This window comes from Mauremys mutica, chromosome 1 (genome assembly GCF_020497125.1).
Source record: "Mauremys mutica isolate MM-2020 ecotype Southern chromosome 1, ASM2049712v1, whole genome shotgun sequence".
NCBI classification, from domain to species: domain Eukaryota; kingdom Metazoa; phylum Chordata; order Testudines; family Geoemydidae; genus Mauremys; species Mauremys mutica.
Window position 1 is genome coordinate 65,978,678 of NC_059072.1, and position 23,040 is coordinate 66,001,717.

General features: G+C 45.1%; 1 protein-coding gene across 2 annotated transcripts in view; it reads left to right on the forward strand.

Annotated features, from left to right (window-relative positions):
- The window catches only part of NUP107 (nucleoporin 107), a 48,293-nt gene extending 27,836 nt beyond the window's left edge, over positions 1-20,457 (forward strand). For both annotated transcript variants that reach the window (XM_044980330.1, XM_044980338.1), the window contains 13 exons: positions 8,084-8,229; positions 8,327-8,375; positions 9,699-9,768; positions 10,450-10,568; positions 13,626-13,664; positions 14,351-14,501; positions 15,807-15,913; positions 16,427-16,529; positions 16,789-16,949; positions 17,282-17,407; positions 18,220-18,333; positions 19,085-19,252; positions 20,121-20,457. In XM_044980330.1, coding sequence (XP_044836265.1) covers positions 8,084-8,229; positions 8,327-8,375; positions 9,699-9,768; positions 10,450-10,568; positions 13,626-13,664; positions 14,351-14,501; positions 15,807-15,913; positions 16,427-16,529; positions 16,789-16,949; positions 17,282-17,407; positions 18,220-18,333; positions 19,085-19,252; positions 20,121-20,228 — 1,461 coding nt within the window. In that variant the 3' untranslated portion in view covers positions 20,229-20,457. The remainder of the gene's footprint in view (positions 1-8,083; positions 8,230-8,326; positions 8,376-9,698; positions 9,769-10,449; positions 10,569-13,625; positions 13,665-14,350; positions 14,502-15,806; positions 15,914-16,426; positions 16,530-16,788; positions 16,950-17,281; positions 17,408-18,219; positions 18,334-19,084; positions 19,253-20,120) is intronic.
- Positions 20,458-23,040: the final 2,583 nt, after the last annotated feature.

A 23,040-nucleotide genomic window follows, 5' to 3' on the forward strand; every position in this document is an offset into this window, starting at 1 on the left:
GCGTTTTGGAAGGATGATCGAACTCCAGTTCAACAACTGGAAAGGAAGAGCTGGGTCTGTGCACTTCTCAGTGGGGTTGTGGGCAGGCTCAGCCGCTGGGGAAGGGTGGGTATCTTGTCAAGGGCTTGCTAGTAATATTGGTGCACCCATGATTCCTCTGTTACTTACGTTTTTCTCATCAGCAATTTAAATAGAAATCCATGACTTAAATAGAAGCATGTCCATGATTGCTGCATGTCCCACGCACTCTTCCCTTTGGTTTCCACTGTCCACCCTTTCCTTGAGCCCAGAGGAAGCAAATGGGAAGCTGCCTTGGAGGTGACTGAGCCCCTTTCCATGTAGGCCTGAGACCCACCCAGGGAGTGCGCCCTGTGACAGTCATGAGCACGGTCAAGCCCCAAGTCCAGGCCCCATAACTAGTTTTGATTGTCACTTCCGTATAATCTTTAGGTTGTTCTTTGCATCTGTTCCTACCTTTTTGCTCTGAAACATTGTAAGCTTTTGGTGGTTGAATATCAGGGATTCATACTCTACTCAAGGGAGAGAAATTATTTAAGTTAAGGGCCAATATTGGCACAAGAACAAATGGATATAAACTGGCCGTCAATAAGTTTAGCCTTGAAACTAGATGAAGGTTTCTAACCATCAAAGGAGTTAAGTTCTGGAACAGCCTTCCACGGGGAATAGTGCAGGCAAAAACCCAAAGTTTTAAGACTGAGCTTGCTAAGTTTTTTACGGAGGGGATGGTATTGCTTTTGCAGGCAATCCCATATGGCCTACCTGTGACTTCTATTAGCAAATATCTCCAGTGGCTGGAGATATTCCACTGGATGGAGGCAGAGGGGAGCCCTCTGAGTTACTACAGAGATTTTTTTCCCAGGTGTCCAGCTGGGGGGCCTTCCCCACATACTCAGGGTCTAGCTGATCACCATATTTAGTGTCAGGAAGGAATTTCCCCCAGCTCAGATTGGCAGAGACCCTGGGGAGGGGTTTCACCTTCCTCTGCAGCATCAGGTATGAATCACTTGCTGGTCTAAACTAGCGTAAGTGGTGGATTCTCTAGAACTTGAAGTCTTTAATATATGAGGACTTCAGTAACTCTGTTAGAGATTATGGGCCTGTTGCAGGGGTGGGTGGGTGAGGTTCTGTGGCCTGCAATGTGCAGGAGGTCAGACTAGATCATGATGGTCCCTTCTGGCCTTAAAGTCTGAGTCTAAATAGAGGACATTCAGAAAGTGGAAAAGAAGAATGAATGGAGGCATGGACTGGCAATTGTTTACATTGGGGAGGAGATGAAGAAAAGGGGATGTGATAGTATACAAAATAATGATGTTATAGAGAAGGTAGCTTGGGCCCTGGTCTTCACTCTTTGTATAATAGAATGGGGATATTCAATAAAATTGAAAAGCATCAAATTTAAAATTTATAAAAGGCAAAAAAGACGGTTACTCACCTGTAGTAACTGGTGTTCTTCGAGATGTGTTGCTCCAATCCATTCCAGTTAGGTGTGCGCGCCGCGCGTGCACGGCTTCTCCGGAACTTTTTTCCCTAGCAACTCCGGCGGGCCGGCTGGCGCCCCCTGGGGTGGCGCCGCTATGGCGCTAAATATATACCCCAGCCGGCCCGTCCGCTCCTCAGTTCCTTCTTGCCGGCTACTCCGACAGTGGGGAAGGAGGGCGGGTCTGGAATGGATTGGAGCAACACATCTCGAAGAACACCAGTTACTACAGGTGAGTAACCGTCTTTTCTTCTTCGAGTGATTGCTCCAATGCATTCCAGTTAGGTGATTCCCAAGCCTTACCTTAGGCGGTGGGGTCGGAGTGAGACGTGGCGGAGTGCAATACCGCAGAGCCGAAGGCTGCGTCGTCTCTAGACTGCTGTACCAACGCGTAATGGGAGGCGAAGGTGTGGACCGAAGACCAGGTAGCCGCTCTGCAGATGTCCTGGATGGGGACATGGCTCAGGAAGGCGGCAGACGATGCGTGCGCTCTCGTAGAATGAGCGGTGAGTCGGCATGGTGTCACGTGAGCCAGCTCATAGCATGACCTGATGCATTGAGTAACCCAGGAGGAAATGCGCTGGGTAGACACCGGCTCGCCCTTCATGCGATCAGCGACTGCGATGAAGAGCTGGGTGGAACGCCGAAAGGACCTTGTCCGGTCGATGTAGAACGCCAGCGCCCTACGGACGTCGAGGGTGTGGAGCTGTTGTTCCCGGGGCGAAGCATGGGGCTTCGGGCAGAAGACCGGGAGAAAGATGCCCTGATTAAGGTGGAAGGCCGAGACCACCTTTGGTAGGAAGGCCGGGTGAGGACGAAGCTGCACCTTATCCGCGTGAAAGACGGTGTAGGGGGGGCCCACCGTCAACGCTCGGAGCTCCGAGACTCTCCGTGCCGATGTTATGGCAACCAGGAAGGCCGTCTTATAGGAGAGGTAAAGGAGAGAACACGTGGCCATAGGCTCGAATGGTGGACACATGAGTCTGGCCAGGACGAGGTTCAAGTCCCAGGTCGGTGCTGGGCGGCGCACTGGCGGGTATAAGCGGTCGAGGCCCTTCAGGAAGCGGGAGACCATCGGATCGGAAAAGATGGTTCGACCCTCCACCGACGGACGAAAGGCGGACACCGAGGCGAGGTGGACTCTCAAGGAGGAAACCGCCAGACCCTGCTCCTTGAGGTACCATAGGTAGTCCAGGATGGTAGTGACAGGTACCACGAAAGGGTTGAGCCCCTGCTGGTCACACCAGAGCGCGAACCTCTTCCATTTCGCCATGTAGGTGGTGCGGGTGGAAGGCTTTCTGCTCTCTAGCAGGACTTGCTGTACTGCCGCCGAACAGTCCCTCTCTGCGTGGGTCAACCACGCAGGTACCAAGCTGTAAGATGGAGGGACTGCAGGTTCGGATGGCGGAGTCTGCCGAAGTCCTGCGTGATGAGGTCCGGCCACAATGGGAGGGCGATGGGCTTCCGAACGGAGAGCTCGAGCAGCAGGGTGTACCAATGTTGCCGCGGCCAGGCTGGAGCCACGAGTATCATGGTGGCTCGATCCCTCCGAAGCTTCTGGAGCACTCTGTGCACGAGTGGAAACGGAGGGAAGGCATAGAGGAGGTGAGTCTGCCACGGATAGAGGAAAGCGTCTGACAGGGAGCTCGGCGAGTGCCCCCGGAACGAGCAGAACTGGAGACACTTCCTGTTCGCCTTGGAGGCGAAGAGGTCGACCCGGGGAAACCCCCACCTCTGGAAAATCGTGTATGCAACGTCGGGACGGAGGGACCACTCGTGGGAGAGAAACGACCTGCTGAGGTGGTCGGCCAGCGTGTTTTGCACTCCCGGAAGAAAGGACGCTTCCAGGTGAATGGAGTGGGCCACGCAGAAGTCCCACAGGAGGATCGCCTCCTTGCAGAGGGGGGACGAGCGGGCTCCGCCCTGCTTGTTCACGTAGAACATTGCCGTTGTGTTGTCCGTGAACACTGTCACACAGCGGCCTTGCAGGTTGGTCCGAAAGGTGTGACATGCAAAGCGGATCGCTCGGAGCTCGCGGACATTGATGTGGAGAGCGAGCTCCTGGGGCGACCAGCGGCCTTGAGTGTGAAGGCCACCCAGGTGAGCCCCCCAACCGAGTGCCGAGGCGTCCGTGGTCAGTGTCGCGGACGGACGAGGCAGGTGGAACGGCACTCCGGCGCAGACGATCTCCGGGTCGAGCCACCAACGAAGGGACTCGAGGGTCGGTTTGGTGACCGTGACCACCATGTCGATGTGGTCGCGATGCGGGCGGTACACCGACGCCAGCCACGACTGGAACGGACGGAGGTGGAGCCGCGCGTACGCGGTGACATAAGTACACGATGCCATGTGACCCAGGAGGCGGAGGCACGACCGCACCGTCGTGGTCGGAAAGTTGACGAGCTCCCGGATAAGGGAGACCATTGTCAGGTGTCGAGACCGCGGCAGGCAGGCGCGGCCCGCAGAGGAGTCGAGAACCGCGCCAATGAACTCCACCCGCTGTGCCGGAAGCAAGGTAGACTTCTCGGCGTTGACAAGCAGCCCGAGGTGTTGAAAGAGGGACAGGATTTCCGCTACCTGGCGCTGCACCAGCCCTTGTGACTGCCCACGAATCAGCCAGTCGTCCAGATAGGGGTAGACATGCATCTGACGACGACGGAGGGCCGCCGCTACCACTGCCATGCACTTTGTAAATACCCGCGGTGCCGTGGCAAGTCCGAAAGGTAACACGGCGAACTGGTAGTGGTCGTTGTTGACGAGAAAGCGAAGGTAACGCCGGTGAGGGGGATAAATTGCGACATGGAAGTAAGCGTCCTTCATGTCGAGGGCGGCAAACCAGTCTCCCGGATCCAGAGAGGGAATGATGGTCCCCAGGGTGACCATGCGAAACTTGGGCTTGAGCAGGTATTTGTTCAGCTCTCGAAGGTCCAGGATAGGACGCAGCCCTCCTTTCGCCTTGGGGATGAGAAAATAACGGGAATAGAATCCCCTGCCCCGCCTGTCTGGAGGCACTGCCTCTATGGCACCCACGCTCAGTAGAGTCTGTACCTCTTGTAGGAGGACTTGCTCGTGAGAGGGGTCCCTGAAGAGGGACAGGGAGGGTGGGTGGGAAGGAGGGGGCGAAACAAATTGTAGACGGTATCCCGACTGGACTGTCTGAAGAACCCAGCTGTCCGATGTTATTCGGGACCACGCCGAACGAAAATAGGAGAGGCGGTTGGAGAACAAACGGGGAGGATCCGAGGGGGAGAGTGATGGGCCGTCCTCGGGCGTCCCATCAAAAGGCCTGCTTGGACCCCTGAGGGCCCTTGGAAGAGGCCTGGGACTGGTTCCGACGGTTACCCGAAGGCCGTCTGTGATTCTGGCCAGGACGTCTGGGCGTATACGGTCGATAACGCTGCTGCTGGAAGGACCGAGGGGGCTGCTGCCGGAAAGACCTGCGTTGTGGAGCCGGCGTGTGCATGCCAAGGGTTCGAATGGCAATACGCCCATCTTTTAAGGTCTGTATCCGCGAATCGGTCTGTTCGGAAAACAGCCCTTTCGTGTCGAACGGCAGGTCCTGCAGCGTATACTGCACCTCCTGTGGTAACGTGGAGGATTGCAGCCATGAGATGCGTCGCATCGCCACCCCTGTTGCTATTGTCCGCGCTCCCGAGTCCGCCGCGTCGAGGGCAGCCGTAATGGACGAACGGGAGGACTTCTTCCCTTCCTCGAGCATTGCCGAGAACTCTTGGCGGGCAGTCGTCGGCAGGAGCTCGGTGAATTTTGCCAGGGATGCCATGATGTCAAACACATACCTGGCTAGAAGGACCATTTGGTTGGCTATTCGCATCTGCAGGCCGCCCGCGGAATAGACCTTACGGCCTAGCAGGTCCATCCTCCGAGCGTCCTTAGATTTGGGCGCCGGGGCCGGTTGGCCATTCCGTTCTCGGCCGTTCACAGACTGCACAACAAGCGAGTCCGGGGTTGGGTGCGAGTATAAGTACTCATAGCCCGTGGGGGGGGCTGAGTACTTCCGTTCTACCCCTCGAGCCGTGGGAGGGATGGACGCGGGCGTTTGCCAGAGCGTGGCAGCGTTCTTCTGTATAGTCTTAACAAAAGGTAACGCCACGCGCACAGGAGTGTCCGAGCCGACCACATTAGTAATGGGGTCCTCATCCTCTTGGACCTCTGCCACCGGGAGGCCCATGGCCGTCGCGACCCGACGGAGTAGCTCCTGGTGGGCCTTAAGGTCTATGGGGGGCGGGTCTTTGGCAGAAGTCCCAGCCACCGCTTCGTCCGGGGACGATGACGAGGACATAGCCTGTCCGATAGTTTCCATGGGAGGGGCCGTTAGAGGCGCCTCGGCTGGGGCAGGCTGGACCGGGGGCTGGCGGTCCTGCGGCATCGAGGGCTCGCGGAGAGGTGACTCCGGGGGGCGACTGATCGTCGCTTCGGGAACTCTGCGCTCCGCGGCAACGTCTCTTGGGGGAAGCGGAATGACTTGCGCTTCATGGTGACCCCAGGGCACCCAGAAGCCCCACTGCTGAGCCCCTTGAGGGTGGTCGCGTGGGGTTGGTGGCAATGAGCCGGTGCCGTCCGCGCCAGAGGCGACAGATGCCGGGCGAGACGGCCAGGGCGGGGCGGAGCCCGAAATCGAGGCCCGTGGGATATCACCAGGCGGTATGGAGGCCCGATGTCCGTCCGTCCGGTACCGAGAGGGTGACCGCGACCATCGGTCCCCGCGGTGCCGGGAGCTCGACCGGTGCCGGGAGCTCGACCGGGAGCCGGACCTGCGGTGCCGGGAGCGGCTGCGGGAGTTCCGGTGCCGAGAACGGTGCCGAGACGGGGACCTCCGGCGGTGTCGACGCGACGGCGATCGAGACCTGGACCGGTGCCGGGAGTGCGACCGGTACCGAGATGACGATCGGTACCGGGACTGCGACCGGCGGCGAGATGGCGATCGGTACCGCGACGGAGAGCGGTGCCGAGATCTTGAGCGGCTAGACGGTGAACGACGCCGGTTCCTGGAGCCTGAGCGGGACCGAGAGCGTCGACCGTGCCGGCGGTCCGTGGATGGCGGTCGGACCATCATCGCCGGCTTTCCTGCCGACGGGACAGCCCGCACCGGCAGCGCCGGGGGCCGGAGGCTCGGTGCCTCTACGAGCTGTATCAGCTCACGCGCGGAGGAGTACGTCTCCGGTGTCGTCGGCAGTCTTGGCTCAGCACCGGACGGTGCCGGGGAGCGTGGCGGTGCCGGACTCGACTGCTCTTGCGGAGTCAACGGCACGGTGTCTGCCCTGCGCACAGTCACCACTGTGGGCGCAGGCGGCGCGAGCACTTTAGCTGAGTCTGCAGCCCGGGACTTAGCTACTGCTTTAGCGAGCTTGCGCTTCCTTGCCGGCGAAAGTGAGCGGTGCCGGGTCTTCGGCGCCGGAGGCGGAGCCTGCGGGGCCTCGGTACCGGAGCGGGCTGGTGCCGCTGGTGCGCTCTGCACCTAAGATGTTCTTGGCGCCGGCGCCGCTGGTGCCGAAGGTTGGAGCGATGCCTCCATAAGGATCTGCTTAAGCCTGTAGTCCTGTTCTTTGCGTGTCCGCGGCTTAAAAGCAGAACAGATAACGCACTTGTCGGTGCGATGTCCTTCTCCGAGGCAACGGAGGCAAGCGTCGTGTGGATCGCCAATTGGCATCGGCCTTTGGCACACAGCGCAGGGCTTGAAGCCCGGTGCCCTGGGCATGAGCCCGCACCGGGAAGGGAAAAGGGGGGGGAAACCCCCCTTAACCGTTTACTAAAACCTAGAACAACTACACTATAACAACTATAACAACTCTAATCACTAACTAAACAACTAACTATATATATACAAAATAGGAGAGCTAGGGCAGTGGAGGCCAACGAGCACTCCACAGTTCCGACCGGCCGTCACGGGCGGTAAGAAGGAACTGAGGAGCGGACGGGCCGGCTGGGGTATATATTTAGCGCCATAGCGGCGCCACCCCAGGGGGCGCCAGCCGGCCCGCCGGAGTTGCTAGGGAAAAAAGTTCCGGAGAAGCCGTGCACGCGCGGCGCGCACACCTAACTGGAATGCATTGGAGCAATCACTCGAAGAAGAACTTTTTAACACAATGTTGTATTGGCTTGTGGAACTCATTGCTATAACATGTTGCTGATGCCAAGAGCTTAGCATGATTCAGAAAAGGATTGGGCATAAAGGCTATAGTTTTCAAATGAGCCTAAGGGATTTAGTGTACAAATCGCATTGACTCTGATTTGGGTACCTTGCTTCTTTAGGTCCTTTTGAAAATCTGTGTAATATAGGTAGGAAGAACTTCCAGAGGTACAATACTAAGGATTAAAAATCTAAAAGAAGCTAAGTGTTTTGGCAGATACAGAAACCCTCATGATTCTGGGCGTATAAAACCAGCATCTAACTAATGGGGTTTGTCTACAGCAAGATTTCTTGTGCCTTTCTTTGAAGCATCAGAGGCCACTGTTCAAGACAGGATACTGGACTATATAGACCATAGATGGGATCCCATATGGCCATTACATCTTCTGATATTTCTCTAGATCTTTAATTCAGACTTTTTTCTTTTTAACATGAAGCTTCTTCCAGTTTGTGATACCTGGGAAGATACAGTCTGGGCATATTTCCGGATCATGGTGGATTCGTTGGTAGAGCAGGAAATCCGTACATCAGTAATGACCACAGAGGAACTGGAAGAGCTCCCTAGAGAGTATTTAGAAACAAAGTAAGTCTTTAGTACTATTGTGCACTTTAACTTCAATGTGATCTGCAGTCATTCAAATTAACTGTTTCTGTACCTTCATTTTTCTCTTATTTTGAAGCTGGACTTTAGAAAAGGTTTTTGAAGAACTCCAGGCTACAGACAAAAAGGTAAATACTTAATACAGAACTTCCAGTCAACATTTCTGTGTATTTATATTGTTCCAGGGAACTGCTTTTAATCCAGTATTTAACAGAATGATCTCAAATATGCACTGGGACTGGAGAAATCAATGGCAAGCTCTTTTTTAAAAAAAGTCATTTGGTTTTAATCTCCTTCTGAAAGGTTCTATTATAGATTTCCAAGAATTTTTTTTGCCTCCACAGTGGATATTTTTTTGAATGCAAATGAATTAAGTTGCAAAATTCTTCCCCTCACCCCCACAGCCAGCCCATTTGACAATGAAAGGAATACAGGCAACTTAAAAACCTGACACATTCAAAAAATGAGATATACTTGACCCCAACTTCCTCTGCCAAACTGGCTGACTATACTGAAGAAACAGTGAAGCTGACTATCAAGTGCTCTCAAATGTACAAAGTAGGAAAAATGAAAAAAGAGAAATTTTCCCTAATCTTGTTTACTGTACTAATACTAGATAAAATTTTCATGTGTGATTTGGTTCAGTGTCCCTTTAAGAGGTTTCAGCTTTTGCATACTATGCATAGTAGGAATCTGAACAATGTAAGATTTTATTCATTTAAGTAGGTCAGACATCCATAGTACCTTTAACATCCAGGGTATTAATTACATTTTTTGCATAAGATTAAACTGAAGGCCTATTTATAGACTGAAGACCTATTTATTTACCCTGTTAAATATTCACTTGATAACATGCAGAGAAATATGCTTTAACAAGCATACGCATATATATATATACATACACACACCCCTACCTAGTTATCCCCATAATGTCAAATTTGTATTTAAGACCTTTACAGTTGCATCTCTAGTATGTTCCATGCATTAGTTCCTCAAGGCACACAGGCTTTTCTTTGTGTATGTGTGTCTGGGCTTCATTTTCTTGTCTGTTGCTCTATTAGTTTTGTGGAATCCATTCTCTCTTACCTTTCAAATGTATACATCTCCATCATGCTCTTTTATTCTCACTAAGAGCACAAACATAGATTTCCCCCTCCCCCCCCCCCCACAGCATTAATTTCTGCTGTTAGTCTATAAGGTGCCACAGGACTCATTGCTACTATTATTAATTTCTTAGACACCCTCCCCCAATTCTACCATTCTTTTCTTATGTGGCACCCCTAGTATCTGCCAGTACTTCAGGTGTATACTCTCCTGCACTTTGCACAGTACCCTATTCTCAGCATAGTTATTTGATTCAGGTTAGCCCTCATCAGAGAGGGATCCTATTGTATTATTGGTTACACTGTATGGTGTATATGGTTTTCACAGGAAACATGAATTTTTTTCAGAGAGTTTTAGAGGAGAACCAAGAACACTATCATGTGATTCAGAAGTTCATTATTTTGGGAGATGTGGATGGTAAGCTTTGTTTTGTGACTTTTTTTCCCAAAGGTCAATTCTTTTTATTATTTATAGTTACTTTTATGGGAACTTACAAGTGAAAATGTTTCCTAACTTCTAACCATGCAAACTCAGTCTGAAAGTCAAGCTGATTTCAAATCTGGCTTACATGATGCCAACAATAAAGATTCTACAATCAGAACTTTAGCTTTGTCTCCTCGACTAGTATTGATCTCAACAGTCCAAGCAGAAGTAAAAAGTAGTAAAATATAATTTAGTCAGAAAAGCATGCAGATTCTTCTGACTACATATGGGAAGAAGATTGGTGGAATAAAAATGTTGTCATTGTTCAGACTAGAACAGCATGTTGAGAGCTATGCTTTAGTAAGATGTGGGAGGGACGGCTCAGTGCTTTGAGCATTGGCCTGCTGAACCAAGGTTGTGAGTTCAATACTTGAGGGGCCCACTTAGGGATCTGGGGCAAAATCAGTACTTGGTTCTGCTAATGATGGCAGGGGGCTAGACTCAATGACCTTTCAGGGTCCCTTCCAGTTCTATGAGATAGGTAGATCTCCATATATGTGGATATAGTCCTGTTGGAACGTTCTAGCTCTCACAAATACGTTGTTTTGAAATTTCTCAGCTGTCGTCTTCTCCCCCACTGTAAAGCTAATGTAGACATGTACTTTGTGGCTACAGGCTTGATGGATGAATTTAACAAATGGCTTTCCAAAGACAGAAGTGTGCTCCCTGGGCACCTCCTTCGGTTCATGACACATCTTATTCTGTTTTACCGCACTGTGGGACTGCAGACAAAGGTAAATTCCATTTGTTTTATTTAATTATATTCTGCCTCTTGCCATGAAACCTAGGCTCACTGAATTAACACACACACACACACACACACACACACACACACACACACACACACACACACACACACACACACACACACACACACACACACACACACACACACACACACACACACACACACACAACGTACACAGATTATGGCAGATTGCTAATAAATTGCCCTGAATAGAGGAGGAGTTAATCCTAGAATCCAAAGTAACACTCGAAACAAAAGTAAAGTGGTACAAAAAGACAACCAAATCCTAAATAAAATTAATATATCTTACAGTACTTGCCAAATTTTTGGAGAACAAATGCCAATCATAGGAGCCATTTACCGATCAAGACCCTACTGCCAAACTCACTGTTTTAAGCATTGGCATTAAGAGCATCTCAGCTAATATGAGTATGAAGCAAGAAGAGGTCTCTCCGAGAACCTGGTATCAGACCATTCAGGGTTTTAAAGACAATGACTAACAGCTGGAATTGCACCTGGTGCTGTGGGCTTGAGGGAACCTCTACTTAAATAATGAGCTACTTCATTCTGCACCAGCTGAAGCTTTCAGGTATTTTTCAAGTGTAGCCCTAAGCATAGCACATTGTCAACTAGAGGCTGACTAAGGAAGGAGTAGTTGTAGCCTCACAGAATCATGGAAATGTAGGTCTGAGAGGGATTCAAAAGTCAAGTCCAGCCCCGTTTTGAGGCAGGGTCAAATAAACCTAGACCATTCCTGACAGGTGTTGGTCCATCTTGTTCTTGAATCCCCATCATTGGAGGTTTTTCACAATGTCCCTTGGAAGCCTATTCCACAATTGAACTACCCTTATAGTTAGAAAGTTTTTCCTAATATGTAACCTAAATCTCCCTTGCTGCAGATTAAGCCCATGACTTCTTGTCCTAACTTCAGTGAACATTAGACATCAGTCGTTCTGACAGTCATATGCAGTCTCAGATAATAAAAGGCACTGTGAACTGCTGCCTGCAAATGTTGTAGAAACTCTAGCCTGCAAACCGTTTTGGCAAAAGACAGCCGTGTATCCTTATTAACTTATGTAGATGCCATTCCATGCCATTTTTCTAGATGTTTTCTCATAACTACAATCATCCCTTTAATCTTGTCAGGATTTCAGTCAAAGACAGTTTGCATTCAGCTAAATCTTTCTCAGCCAGACACTGGGAAAGTAGTGAAAGCAGATCTAAAGCTGCATTGAACTAGGTATCAACCTACTACAGTTACTGCAGGGGCAACTTCACACGAGTACACTAGAAGGAAAAATGAGTAGTTCAATACTACACTCTGAGGGGAAAGAGTGAACTTGATTAAGAGCCACTCTGTCAACCCTCACTGAATCCCACAAGGAAGATGCAGTTTTGCAAACTCTTGTGATTTTTTTTTTTTTAAAGCTGCAGCTCCTGGAGGCATGTTTTTAGCACGAGATTCTCACTTCATGGTTTTAGAGAAAAGTTTGCAAATGTGACTTGAGTGTGTATCCTAAAAGGTGAAAATCCTGAAGGCAAATATAAAAACTCAATTTTTTTTTAATCTTATGACTTTTGTGGGGCATGACTCATAACTAGGGCCCTACCAAATTCATGGTCCATTTTAGTCAATTTCGCAGTCAGAGGATTTTAAAAATTGTAAACTTCTTGATTCTAGCTATTGAAATCTGAAATTTCACGATGTTGTAATTGTAGGGGTCCTGACCCAAAAAGGAGTAAAGATTATTGTAGGGCAGGGTTGTGGTACTGCTACCCTTACTTCTGCACTGCTGCTGGCGGCGGCGCTGCCTTCAGAGCAGGGCAACTGGAGAGCAGTGGCTGCTGGCCCTGGAGCCCAGCTCTGAAGGCAGAGCCACTGCCAGCAGCAGAGCAGAAGGATGACATGGTAGCAGAGTGCTGCCTTCAGAGCTGGGCACTCGGCCAACAGCCACCGCTCTGAAGGCAGCACAGAAGTAAGGGTGGCAATAAAAAAACAAAAACCAACAAAAAAACCCCTCTCTAGTATAGGTGAAAGCACACACAAGACCAGATTTCATGGTCTGTGATGCGTTTTTCGTGGCCATGAATTTGGTAGGCCCCTTCTGAACTTTTTTGGGTTGGGAATACTGGAGATGTCAAAACCTCAGTCAGCAGTATCCAAAGCTACTGATATTGAATAAAATCCACATGTACAGCTTCACCTTTAGTCCTTTAAGATGCCATCGGACTCCTTGTTGTTTTTGTGGATACAGACTAACATGGCTACCCCTCTGAGCTTTAGCCTAGTCAGTCAGCAGGATAAGATCAGCCACCCTCAATAGCAATACAGTCAGTCCAAGGTCAGAAACCAGACTGATGGTGGTGTAGGAAATGTGTATGTTACCTGCCCAGTAATGCCCCCTGCTGGCTAGCTGTGGCTCTGCAGTGCCCTGCCTCAATTTCTTTCTCTGTGCCCCCTAAGAACTCCAAAGATATAAGATGCAGTTCTGTGATATGGAAATGATTGAGGCAGAGACTCTGTACATCAAGATCTAGACAGGATATAGCATAGGACTGTAAAAATTCTCTGGGTAGCAGGCACTGATACTTGAAGCACTCTTCAGCCACCAACTATATCTAAGATATGAAGAAGCAGGAGATAATGAGCAGAACATGGTGATGCAAAAATATGATGCAGGGGTAAAAGCTGCCTGTTCCTTCGATTAGTGGTTGGGTGGACAACAGATGATGATTATAATTTTCCACAGGACAGAAACTGTGTGTGGTCTAAAGGCTGAGCACTAAAATCCCCAGAGCATTTTCAAAACCTCATTGGGACCAGGGGACCGCCAGCCTCCAAGAGCAGACCATAGAAATGGGTCCACCACCAGAGCTTGCTGCAGTGAGTAAATTACTGAAGCAGTGATATTCAGCTAGCTCTGTGTCTGCGTCTAACCTTGGCAATCTTATGAGTGCAATGGGAAAAATGGCAAAAAGAGATGCATAGTTGCTTTCACTATGTTATTTTACTTAAAATTGAAATCTTTTTTTTCCAATTAAGGAGGAAGTCTCTGTTGAAATCGTAAAGACCTACATTCAGGTAAGCTTTCAAAAGTATAGGGGCTTTTTCTGCTCTGCTCAGCTGTGGTTGGGGGTAGGGGAATAAAAGGCAGCTTTAAAGTTACTGTAGCATATTTTAATGCAACAAATGGAAACGCTTGAGGGAGAGCTAAGAAAAATATTAATTAATGCATCCTACTAGATGCACAGGAACTCACTTGCACATACTAGAGCTTGTGTTAGCAATGCCTAGGGACATGTCTACGCTTACCGGGTATTGATGCTGTGGTGATTGATGCTAAATCGATGCAGATTGTTCTCCTGTCGACTCCGGTATTCCACCAGAAGGAGAAGCGTAAGGTAAATCAACAGGAGAGTGTCTCCCGTCGACCCAGTGCGGTATAGTCACCGCAGTAAGTCGACCTAAGCTAAGCCAACTCCAGCTACCTTATCCATGTAGCTGGAGTTGTGTAACTTAGGTCGACTTACCCCCTGTAGTGTAGACAAGGCCTAAGTGAGAACCAGTTTGATAGACCCCTGCCTGTAAATGAAGATTCAGTTGAATCTTTTTGTCTAATCTTGCTTTTTAGAAATTTGTGTTCTGAATTCTGATGCTCATCATGATGCTGGGCGGTGTATATATGTAAAAAATAGAAACGGAATATAGAATGGGTTCTGTACAGAAGCATATTCGTTACCGTTGTATTTAATATTTTTATTCTGCAGCGGTTGGTGAGTGAGAAGCACACAGATCTAATAGCATTTTATGTCAGCCACTTACCTCAGGAGCTAGCTGTTGCTCAATACGCTGTATTTTTGGAAGATGTCACTGAAACTGAGCAACGTCACCACTGCCTTGAACTAGCAAAGGAAGCAGGTAAGAAATGCTGAGGTTAGCCTTATAAGCTTTTTCTGTCTTTGATGTTACCTTTCAGAAACATTAGTTCCATTATTACTAATCCCAGCTACACAAATGTTGTTGGGCAGTTTTCACTATTTTCAATTACACTAAATTTATATCATTTTTGTGAACATTACATTTTTAGGACTGGCCTATGTTTCAGGAGGATCAGTCTCTTTATAACTGTTTCCTGGAATTGGATTTTTCTTTCTAAATTAACCTGTTACATTTTTTAACATGCAGTCACTTCCGAACCAGAAAGGAAACAAATGCCAAGTTAACTGCCTGACTGATCCACGTATCCTTATTTTTGCAATGAGTTGGCCGAGGCTTTCATGATTCTTACCCAGGCCCGAATTAAAGAGCATGCAACGAAGGCTGTTGTCAGACCCATGTACTGACTCAAGGATTTGGCAGAGCTGTGAAGCTCACTGTCCCTCTCCCTTCCTGCTTACAGTGCTGCTTTTTAATCCTCCATTGTGGTTGTAAAATTAACGTACAACCTTTCCCTTCCTCTCCTCCCCACTGAACAAAACTCCAGCTAAATGGCCAACTTTGCTGCTTGCCTGGGAGGGGCTCTACTGTCACGTTCAAACTGGAATCTCTTGCATAGAAGTATCTTTACTGTGGGGCTGTCTAATCTGTTGGTCAATGCAGCTTCTATGCATGTCCTCTGATTCATAAATACCCTTTCATCTAGGCAATATTCTGCCTCCTTTTTGTTTTTTTTTCTGAAACAGTACACTTTTTATTTAGAAAACAAGACAATATGACAATATAAGTATACTTTCTTTATATTCATAATTGGAAGGGTGTCTATTTTTTCTTTAGCATTTTTATTCATCTTCTAGAGACAACTTAGCTAAGATAACATCTCTTGCCAAACGAGTTACTGATACAAAATCTACAAAAGCACTGCTGTGAGGTTCCCTTAGTCTCTAGACTATTAAATCAGTAGTGTTGCCTTCTTCAGTCCAGGGTTCTGGGAATAGCTGGGTCTTAAAATATGTGCCTATATATCAGTCCTACTACACAGACGTAAAAGCATACTTAAACTTCAACTGTTTTACTGTCCCTTCCCACTGTTCGTGATTTTTTTTTCTTTAAAAACTCAAATGTCATTCTCCTTAATGCTGATGATCAGTTTTGCATTTCAAAATCATATGGGTCAGTCTTGCAGTGAGCACAGTCATATAAGTGACTAGCACTAAAATAAAATGATTGATACACTTCCTATAAAAATTGATTAAATATTGATATATAATTGTATCTTAAACTTAGGTCTGGATGTTGCAACCATAACAAAAACTGTTGTTGAAAACATTCGCAAGAAAGATACTGGCGAGTTCACTCACCATGACCTTGCACTAGATGCAGGCACAACAGAGGTAAATGTCTATGTACAGATTTCAGCCAGCAGTACAAAGATTCCAGTGTGCAATATTCAGGAACAAGACTCTCTTTACTGACAGTGTCCATATTTCTGTTTTCAAGCAAATTAAGGTGGAAAATGAAAACTTGCCTCCTCCCTTAGGGTCGTTGTCAACACCACTCAACAGCAGCTAAGCAGTACTTTGGTGATCATGATACTGTAATTAGCCATGAACTCACTTTCCCAAAGTATGGTATGTGAGCAACTGGCCGAGTGGAGGTACAGGAATAGTAATTAACTGAAACTTTGACTAGAATAGATTTTGGGTGGAACTAGGCTACCAGAGAATATTTGTTTTTCCCAAATCTTTTGGTAGTAAAACTGCGATTAAACCAGTCTGCCATAAGCGTCCCATAATGCAGTCTGGAGACTTCTTGGTAGGACACTATTTAATGCCTGGAACCAAGTGTATTTAACATTTGCTTTATCCTTGAAAAAGATCTTAAGTCTAATAAATATGCTTTTACAGGAAGATCGCTTGAAGATTGATGTGATTGACTGGCTGGTATTTGATCCTGCACAAAGGGCTGAAGCACTTAAGCAAAGCAATGCTATAATGAGGAAGTTCTTGGGTACTATCATTTTACAGATTTTATTTGTGTAGTAGATTTTAACATAGTCTCATTGCCAATTAGTCTCGGCAATCTAAGAACATTAGATTTGGATTAAAATCGTATAGCTCATTACAGAACATGACTAGGACAGTGAAGAGGGTCAAGTATCCTCCATCTTGAAATTATATCAAAATTGTATCATAAGTTTGTCACCAGCATTAACCAATTTTGTAATAACATTATAAAAATATTGAAATTCTAAATCGCATTGTCACAGCATCCAAGAAACATGAAGCAGCAAAAGATGTGTTTGTGAAGATTCCACAAGATTCCATAGCAGAAATATACAATCAGTGGGAGGAACAAGGAATGGATAGTCCGCTTCCAGCTGAAGATGACAATGCTATAAGAGAGCATTTATGTATCAGAGCATACCTGGTGAGAATCAAATGCACTAAACATTGGGTACTTGAAATCACTTATGAGTAACTATAATTTTTGCCTCTTATATTAGGATTGGAAATGGCTCTGGAGAAGTATGTACATATTTGAGCAAATGTGCACTGTAGTTGAAATGTTACAAAGTGGTAGTGGTTTTTCTGCACTGTTGACAAATGTTGACTCTCTTGAGTAACTTTGGAGAAGCAAGATGTACTAAATTCTTCTATTGTAAAAATTTAACAAGGAGATCAATGTAACAGAGCAATTCACAGATCAATCAAAGTCTGAGTAGCAATCTTTAGCAAATGTTTTTTTCCAATGCAATTTAGGAAGCCCATGAAACGTTCAATGAGTGGTTTAAACACATGAACTCAGCTCCACAGAAGCCTACTTTGCTGCCACAAGCAAGCTTCACTGAGAGAGTGGCCCATGAACATAAAGAGAAGAAGTATGAGGTATACAGAATATGTAGATGTTAGTCTCAAAGTTTGTTGACAAAATATGTTGAAATGTAAAAATTATCACACAAATACTCTACATTCCAATAGTCCCTGTTTCAGGACAGTCCACTTTTAATATAGTAGAAATGTACTAATTCACATTGATTGTGAGAGATCCATTTTTTGAATACTGAAAATAAATTTAAAAAAAATCAAACATTATAAGGCAGTGGCCTTACTAAGTGCTCCTATATTTTAAAACTGTATTTAATCTTTATTTATAGTACTTCATAATATACTAGTAAATATTCTATTGTATAAATTTGTAAAAATATTCGGTCTTAGTAATACGAGACCTCTCTACTACATTCTGCTAATAAATCTTCACTGAACAGTGAGGGAGACTGATGTTTTGTGTGATGATCTATTGTATTTTACTACCCTCTTATCTCCTCTTATAAAAGATGTTGCAGGTTTTTCTCACCTAAAGACCCTCTTTATAGACTTCACATGTTGGCAAGTACAAAATATACTGTAGGTAGTTTAATTGAAACATGCAGTCTTATTCTGGAGATATGGTAAAATAAGTTGTCAAAATATTCCTCTTGTCTGTGTCTGTCTGCTTCGAAACTATCTGTTTAACTCTCTTTATGTAGGTAATTAAGCATGCATGACAATGTCTATTAGCAGCTGGCATTTCAGCCAGCAGCTAAAATTTAATATTTTTATTTAGAATTAGGTCTGTCAATGTCTATACATTACATTCAAATATCGGTTCTGTTAAAATAGGCCTTGGATATTCAATTTACTCTGTTTTTCTCCTTCAGATGGATTATGGTATTTGGAAAGGTCTTTTGGATGCTGTAACAGCTGATGTGAAAGAGAAAATGTACAACGTCTTGCTATTTGTTGATGGAGGATGGATGGTTGATGTCAGAGAGGTAAAATGCACTCTTGTACCTCAGAACAGGCCTCCAAAAAGCTGTTTCTACCCAATAATAAGAGACATTAGTACTTCCAAGTTTCACTTGCTGTTGCTGCTCAGTTACTTACAATTCACTCTGGTGACTTGACTATCACCATGAATGGATTTTTTTCCCCCCCTGGTTGGGAATATGAGAATTGCCCTACCAAGTCCAGAGTCCTGTCTCTGACAGTGTTTAGTACCAGATTCATCAGAGGAGGTATAAGAAACCATGTAGTGGACATCTAAAGAATAGTGTGCTGACAGGAGTAGTTTCTTCCAAACTTCTTCAGCTAGTGGCTGGCTTTTGCCCTGCTTGAGATCAGAATGTGAATTTTCAGGACAAATCTATCTGAAAGTTTACACAATACATTAAATATGGTTGGAAAACATGGACTGCTTTAACTGGACACAGGCAAAATGTGGAGTTAGCAACCAGTCTGACTGCACTTAGGGAAAAATACCCTATTATGAAACTTAATTTCCTTTTGTGTTAATTTTTTAAAGGAAAATCATTTTCTTTGCAATACAAAAACCATTTGTAGATTGATTTTAAGTTTTCCAAACTTGTAAATATGTGTTATAGCTGTTTCCACTATATTTTGCTGCATGACTTTTTCCCCCTGACAGTTAGAATTGGGCAGAAGTACTGTTGCTTTGTGAGGACAATATAATAAAACCTAGTAAAGGAATGTACTTGTAACTAATGCATGCTTTTCTATGGTAAGGATGCTGAAGATGACCCTGAACGAACACATCAGATGATCTTATTGCGAAAACTGTGCCTGCCTATGATTTGCTTCCTACTTCATACTGTTTTACACAGCACCAGACAGTACCAGGAATGCCTGAGACTAGCTGATGTGGTTGCTTCAGAGCGACACAAGCTCTATGTGGTGAGACAGAGCTCAAAACCACTTATTTATTTGCATTTTAAATCTAATGTAAAGAAATCCACAATTGCTTAGTTTAGTTAAAACTACTGAGTGTGTCTTTGTAAATGAAGTCATGAAGCTACAGTTAGAAAAACAAACACTAACTCATACTGTTTAATCTTGTTACTGCAGCAGTAAAGGATTTCTTGACACAGTTAACCTTTTATGCGAATTTTTTGCTATGCTTTATTTCAAAGTTGATAAGGGCCATGAGAATTACACAGAAAATATTCAGATAACCAATATCTCATTCTTCTGCATGGTGCCATTGGTGTGGTTTGGGGGTTTTATTTTATTTTGTAAATTGTAATAAGAGATTTATTGCCCTGCCATTACATTTCATTGCTAGTAGAGATCTTATTGAGCAGTACTCACTGATACAGTGTACCAGGGCTTTTGTACATTTAATACCTTTATGTTTCTAGTCCTTATGGCTGTGAAAAAATCTTTTTCCAGTGTGAATCAGTAAGGGACTGTCTTGCAGAGTCTGCAGGTAAACCATCAGCTGTAAGAGCTATGACCTGCCCAACTCAAGTGGCATTGATTCTGAAGCTTAATGATGACAAACATATATGTTAATATTACCTATTTCCCTGCTGATCTTTTTAGTGGAAACATCAGGCTGTTCTGGGTTAGTGAGTGGGTTTTGAGGTTGGCTGGATGACTTTGCGTACTCTGTCACTCTCTTCCAATCCTGACACCTGATCATGGAGTTCTGTTGAGACTGCCTAGACATAAGTTGAGCAGCATACTTAAACCACTGTTTACTTGCAAATCTGTCTCATCTGTAAAGAAGCTATGACCTCATGTATATATCTTTTATTTTCAGGTGTTTTCTAAGGAAGAACTCAGAAAGCTGCTACAGAAGCTGAGGGAGTCTTCTCTAATGCTTTTGGACCAGGGGCTTGATCCTCTGGGATATGAAATTCAATCGTAGTTCTACCATTCTAGTTATTGACAGGAACTTTTGAATGGCACTATGAATGGGAAGTCTGGACATCCTGTTCTGTTTGAAAAATACATGAACTTTTGGGGTAATGTCTTTTGTAAAATTAAACTCAGATTTGAATATCTGTAATTGAAAAATGCTGACTAAATACTTGATGCAAGTTCATATATAGTCTTTTTTTAAAATGTTTTTTCCAATAAAATTGCTTTGTAAGCAGAAACCCTAATGTTTGTTGATTCAAACGTAAAAGTATACATTAAGGCCCCAATGCTGCAAGTGACTCCAGATATGTGAACAGACCCCTGCACTTGCTTAATCAGGCAGTTCCACAGGAGCTACTTGTGGACTGGAACAGTCAGCCACCAGCAGAAGAAGAATGTCCAGAAGCCATGATCCCTCAATTGAGGAAGAAGGTTGTGTTGGTTAACAAACTGACCTGGGTTAGAAACTAAGTAAAGGCAGCTATACACATAATATAGATTAAAACAAATGGAATAATGGGGAAATTGATGGTAGGGAATATAAATCAGAAATTAGGAATTCTAGAAAACCGATAGAGAAGCAAAGGGACACGGAGAAACCTACGATCAGCATAGTTAAGGACAATAAAAAGGAGTTTCTTAAATATATTGGGAACAAAAAGAATCCTGACAATGGTGTATTTGGTCCATTACTAGACAGAAATGGTAGAATTATGAGTAATGATGCAGAAAAGTCAGAAGTGTTCAATAAATATTTCTGTTCTGTATTTGAGGAAAAAAGATCTCATCATATGGTCATAACTCTTTCCATTCCACTAGTCTCTTGGGAGAATGTTAAACACAATCTGTGAGGTTTGACATTTTTAAATCCGGTCCAGATAACTTGCCTCCAAGAGTTTTAAAAGAGCTCATTCAGGAGCTTGCAGGACTGTTCATGTTGACTTTCAATAAGTCTTGGAGCACTGGGAAAGCTCCCAAAGACGGGAAGAAAGTTAATGATGTGCCATTTTTAAAAAAGGGGAAATGGGATGACTCAGGTAACTATAGGCATGTCAGCCTGACATCAATTCTGGGCAAGCTAATGGAGTGGCTGATACAGGGCTCAATTAATTAAGGATTAAAGAAGGGTAATGTAATTAATGCATATTAAAATGGGTTTATGGAAAATAGATCCTGTCAACTAACTTGATATCTTTGAAGAGATTACAAGTTTGGTTGATAAAGGTAATACCGCTGTTGTAATATACTTAGACTTCTGTAAGGCCTTTGACTTGGTGACACATGAGATTTTCATTTAAAAAAAACCCTAGAACAATATGGATTAAAAACTGATTGTAATGTAATTGTAAATGGGAAATAGTCATCAAGCAGATGTATTTCCAGTTGGATCCCTCAGGGATTGGTACTTGGTCCTATGCTATTTAATGTTTTCAATCAATGACCTGGAAGAAAACACAATCATCAATGAAAGTTTGCAAATGATACATACAGTGAGGGAGTGGTAAATAATGAAGTCAGTGGTTGAGAGCGATCTGTATCACTCGATAAACTGGGCTCAAGCAAACAATATGCATTTTAACACGGCTAAATGAATACCTCTAGGAACAAAGCATGCAGGTCATTCTTACAGGATGGGGGACTCTGCTGGGAAGCAGTGACTGAAAGAAAATTTGGGGGTCGAGGTGGATAATCAGCTAAATGTGAGCTATGTGTGATACTGTGACTAAAACGGCTAATACAATCCTTGGATGCATAAATGGGAATCTTGAGTGAGTAGAGAGGTTATTTTGCCTGTTTGGCAATGGTGCAATCACTGTTGGAATACTGCATCCGTTCTAGTGCCTGCAATTCAAGAGGAATTAAATAGGAGGGGTTAAAGAGGGGTTAAATAGGAGAGGGTTCAGAGAAGAGCTATGACAATTATTAAAGGATTAGAACATATACCTTATAGGGACAGACTCAAGGAGCTCAATCTATTTTGCTTAACAAGGAGAAGGGTAAGGAGTAACTTGATCACAATCTGTAAGTATCTCTATGGGGAGCAAATATTTAATAATAGGCTCTTCACTGTAACAGAACGGTATAACATAACCCAATGGCTGAAAGTGGAAGCTAGAAGTTCACATTGGAAATAAGGTAAATTTTTAACAGTGAGGATAATTATCCAATGGAACAACTTAGCAAGGGTGGTGGTGGATTCTCCACTGACAATTTTTTTACATCAAGATTGGATGTCTCTAAAATGCATGCTATGGATATGGAATTATTTTGGGAAAATCCTAGGGCCTATATTATACAGGATGTCAGATTACATAATCTCAGTAGTTCATTTTGGTCTTGGAGGCTAAGAAGTGCAGTGAAGAAGGGAATGAGACTTCAGGGAAATGTGTGTAGGGAAGTGGGAAAAGACGACAACAGTTGGGAGGAAGGGACATTAAGAACACAAAAAGAGGGAGTTACTAACCCTTTTTTAAAAAAAAAAGACTATTGCTTTAAAGGCAGTTGAAATATCTGCATATGTTCTTGATATTACTCTCTCATTTCATGTAAACAATCAGTGTGTAGGGGCTTCAGGGATGGTGTGATCTCAAAAGGGGAGACATGGTCCATGTTTTGAAAAAGTTTGAAAATTCTTGTGCCAGAATCATCATTTCCTTTAGAAACCCCACTTTCAGTATGTTTGTAGGCATCATTTTAATTACACATTTAACTAAAACCTGGAGCTGTATTTTTTTCTCTCTTCTAGATGGAGAAGAGCAAAGAGGCTAGAGCAACTATTGCACACACAGGTTTTGATTTAGTAACCCGAGCATCGTAGT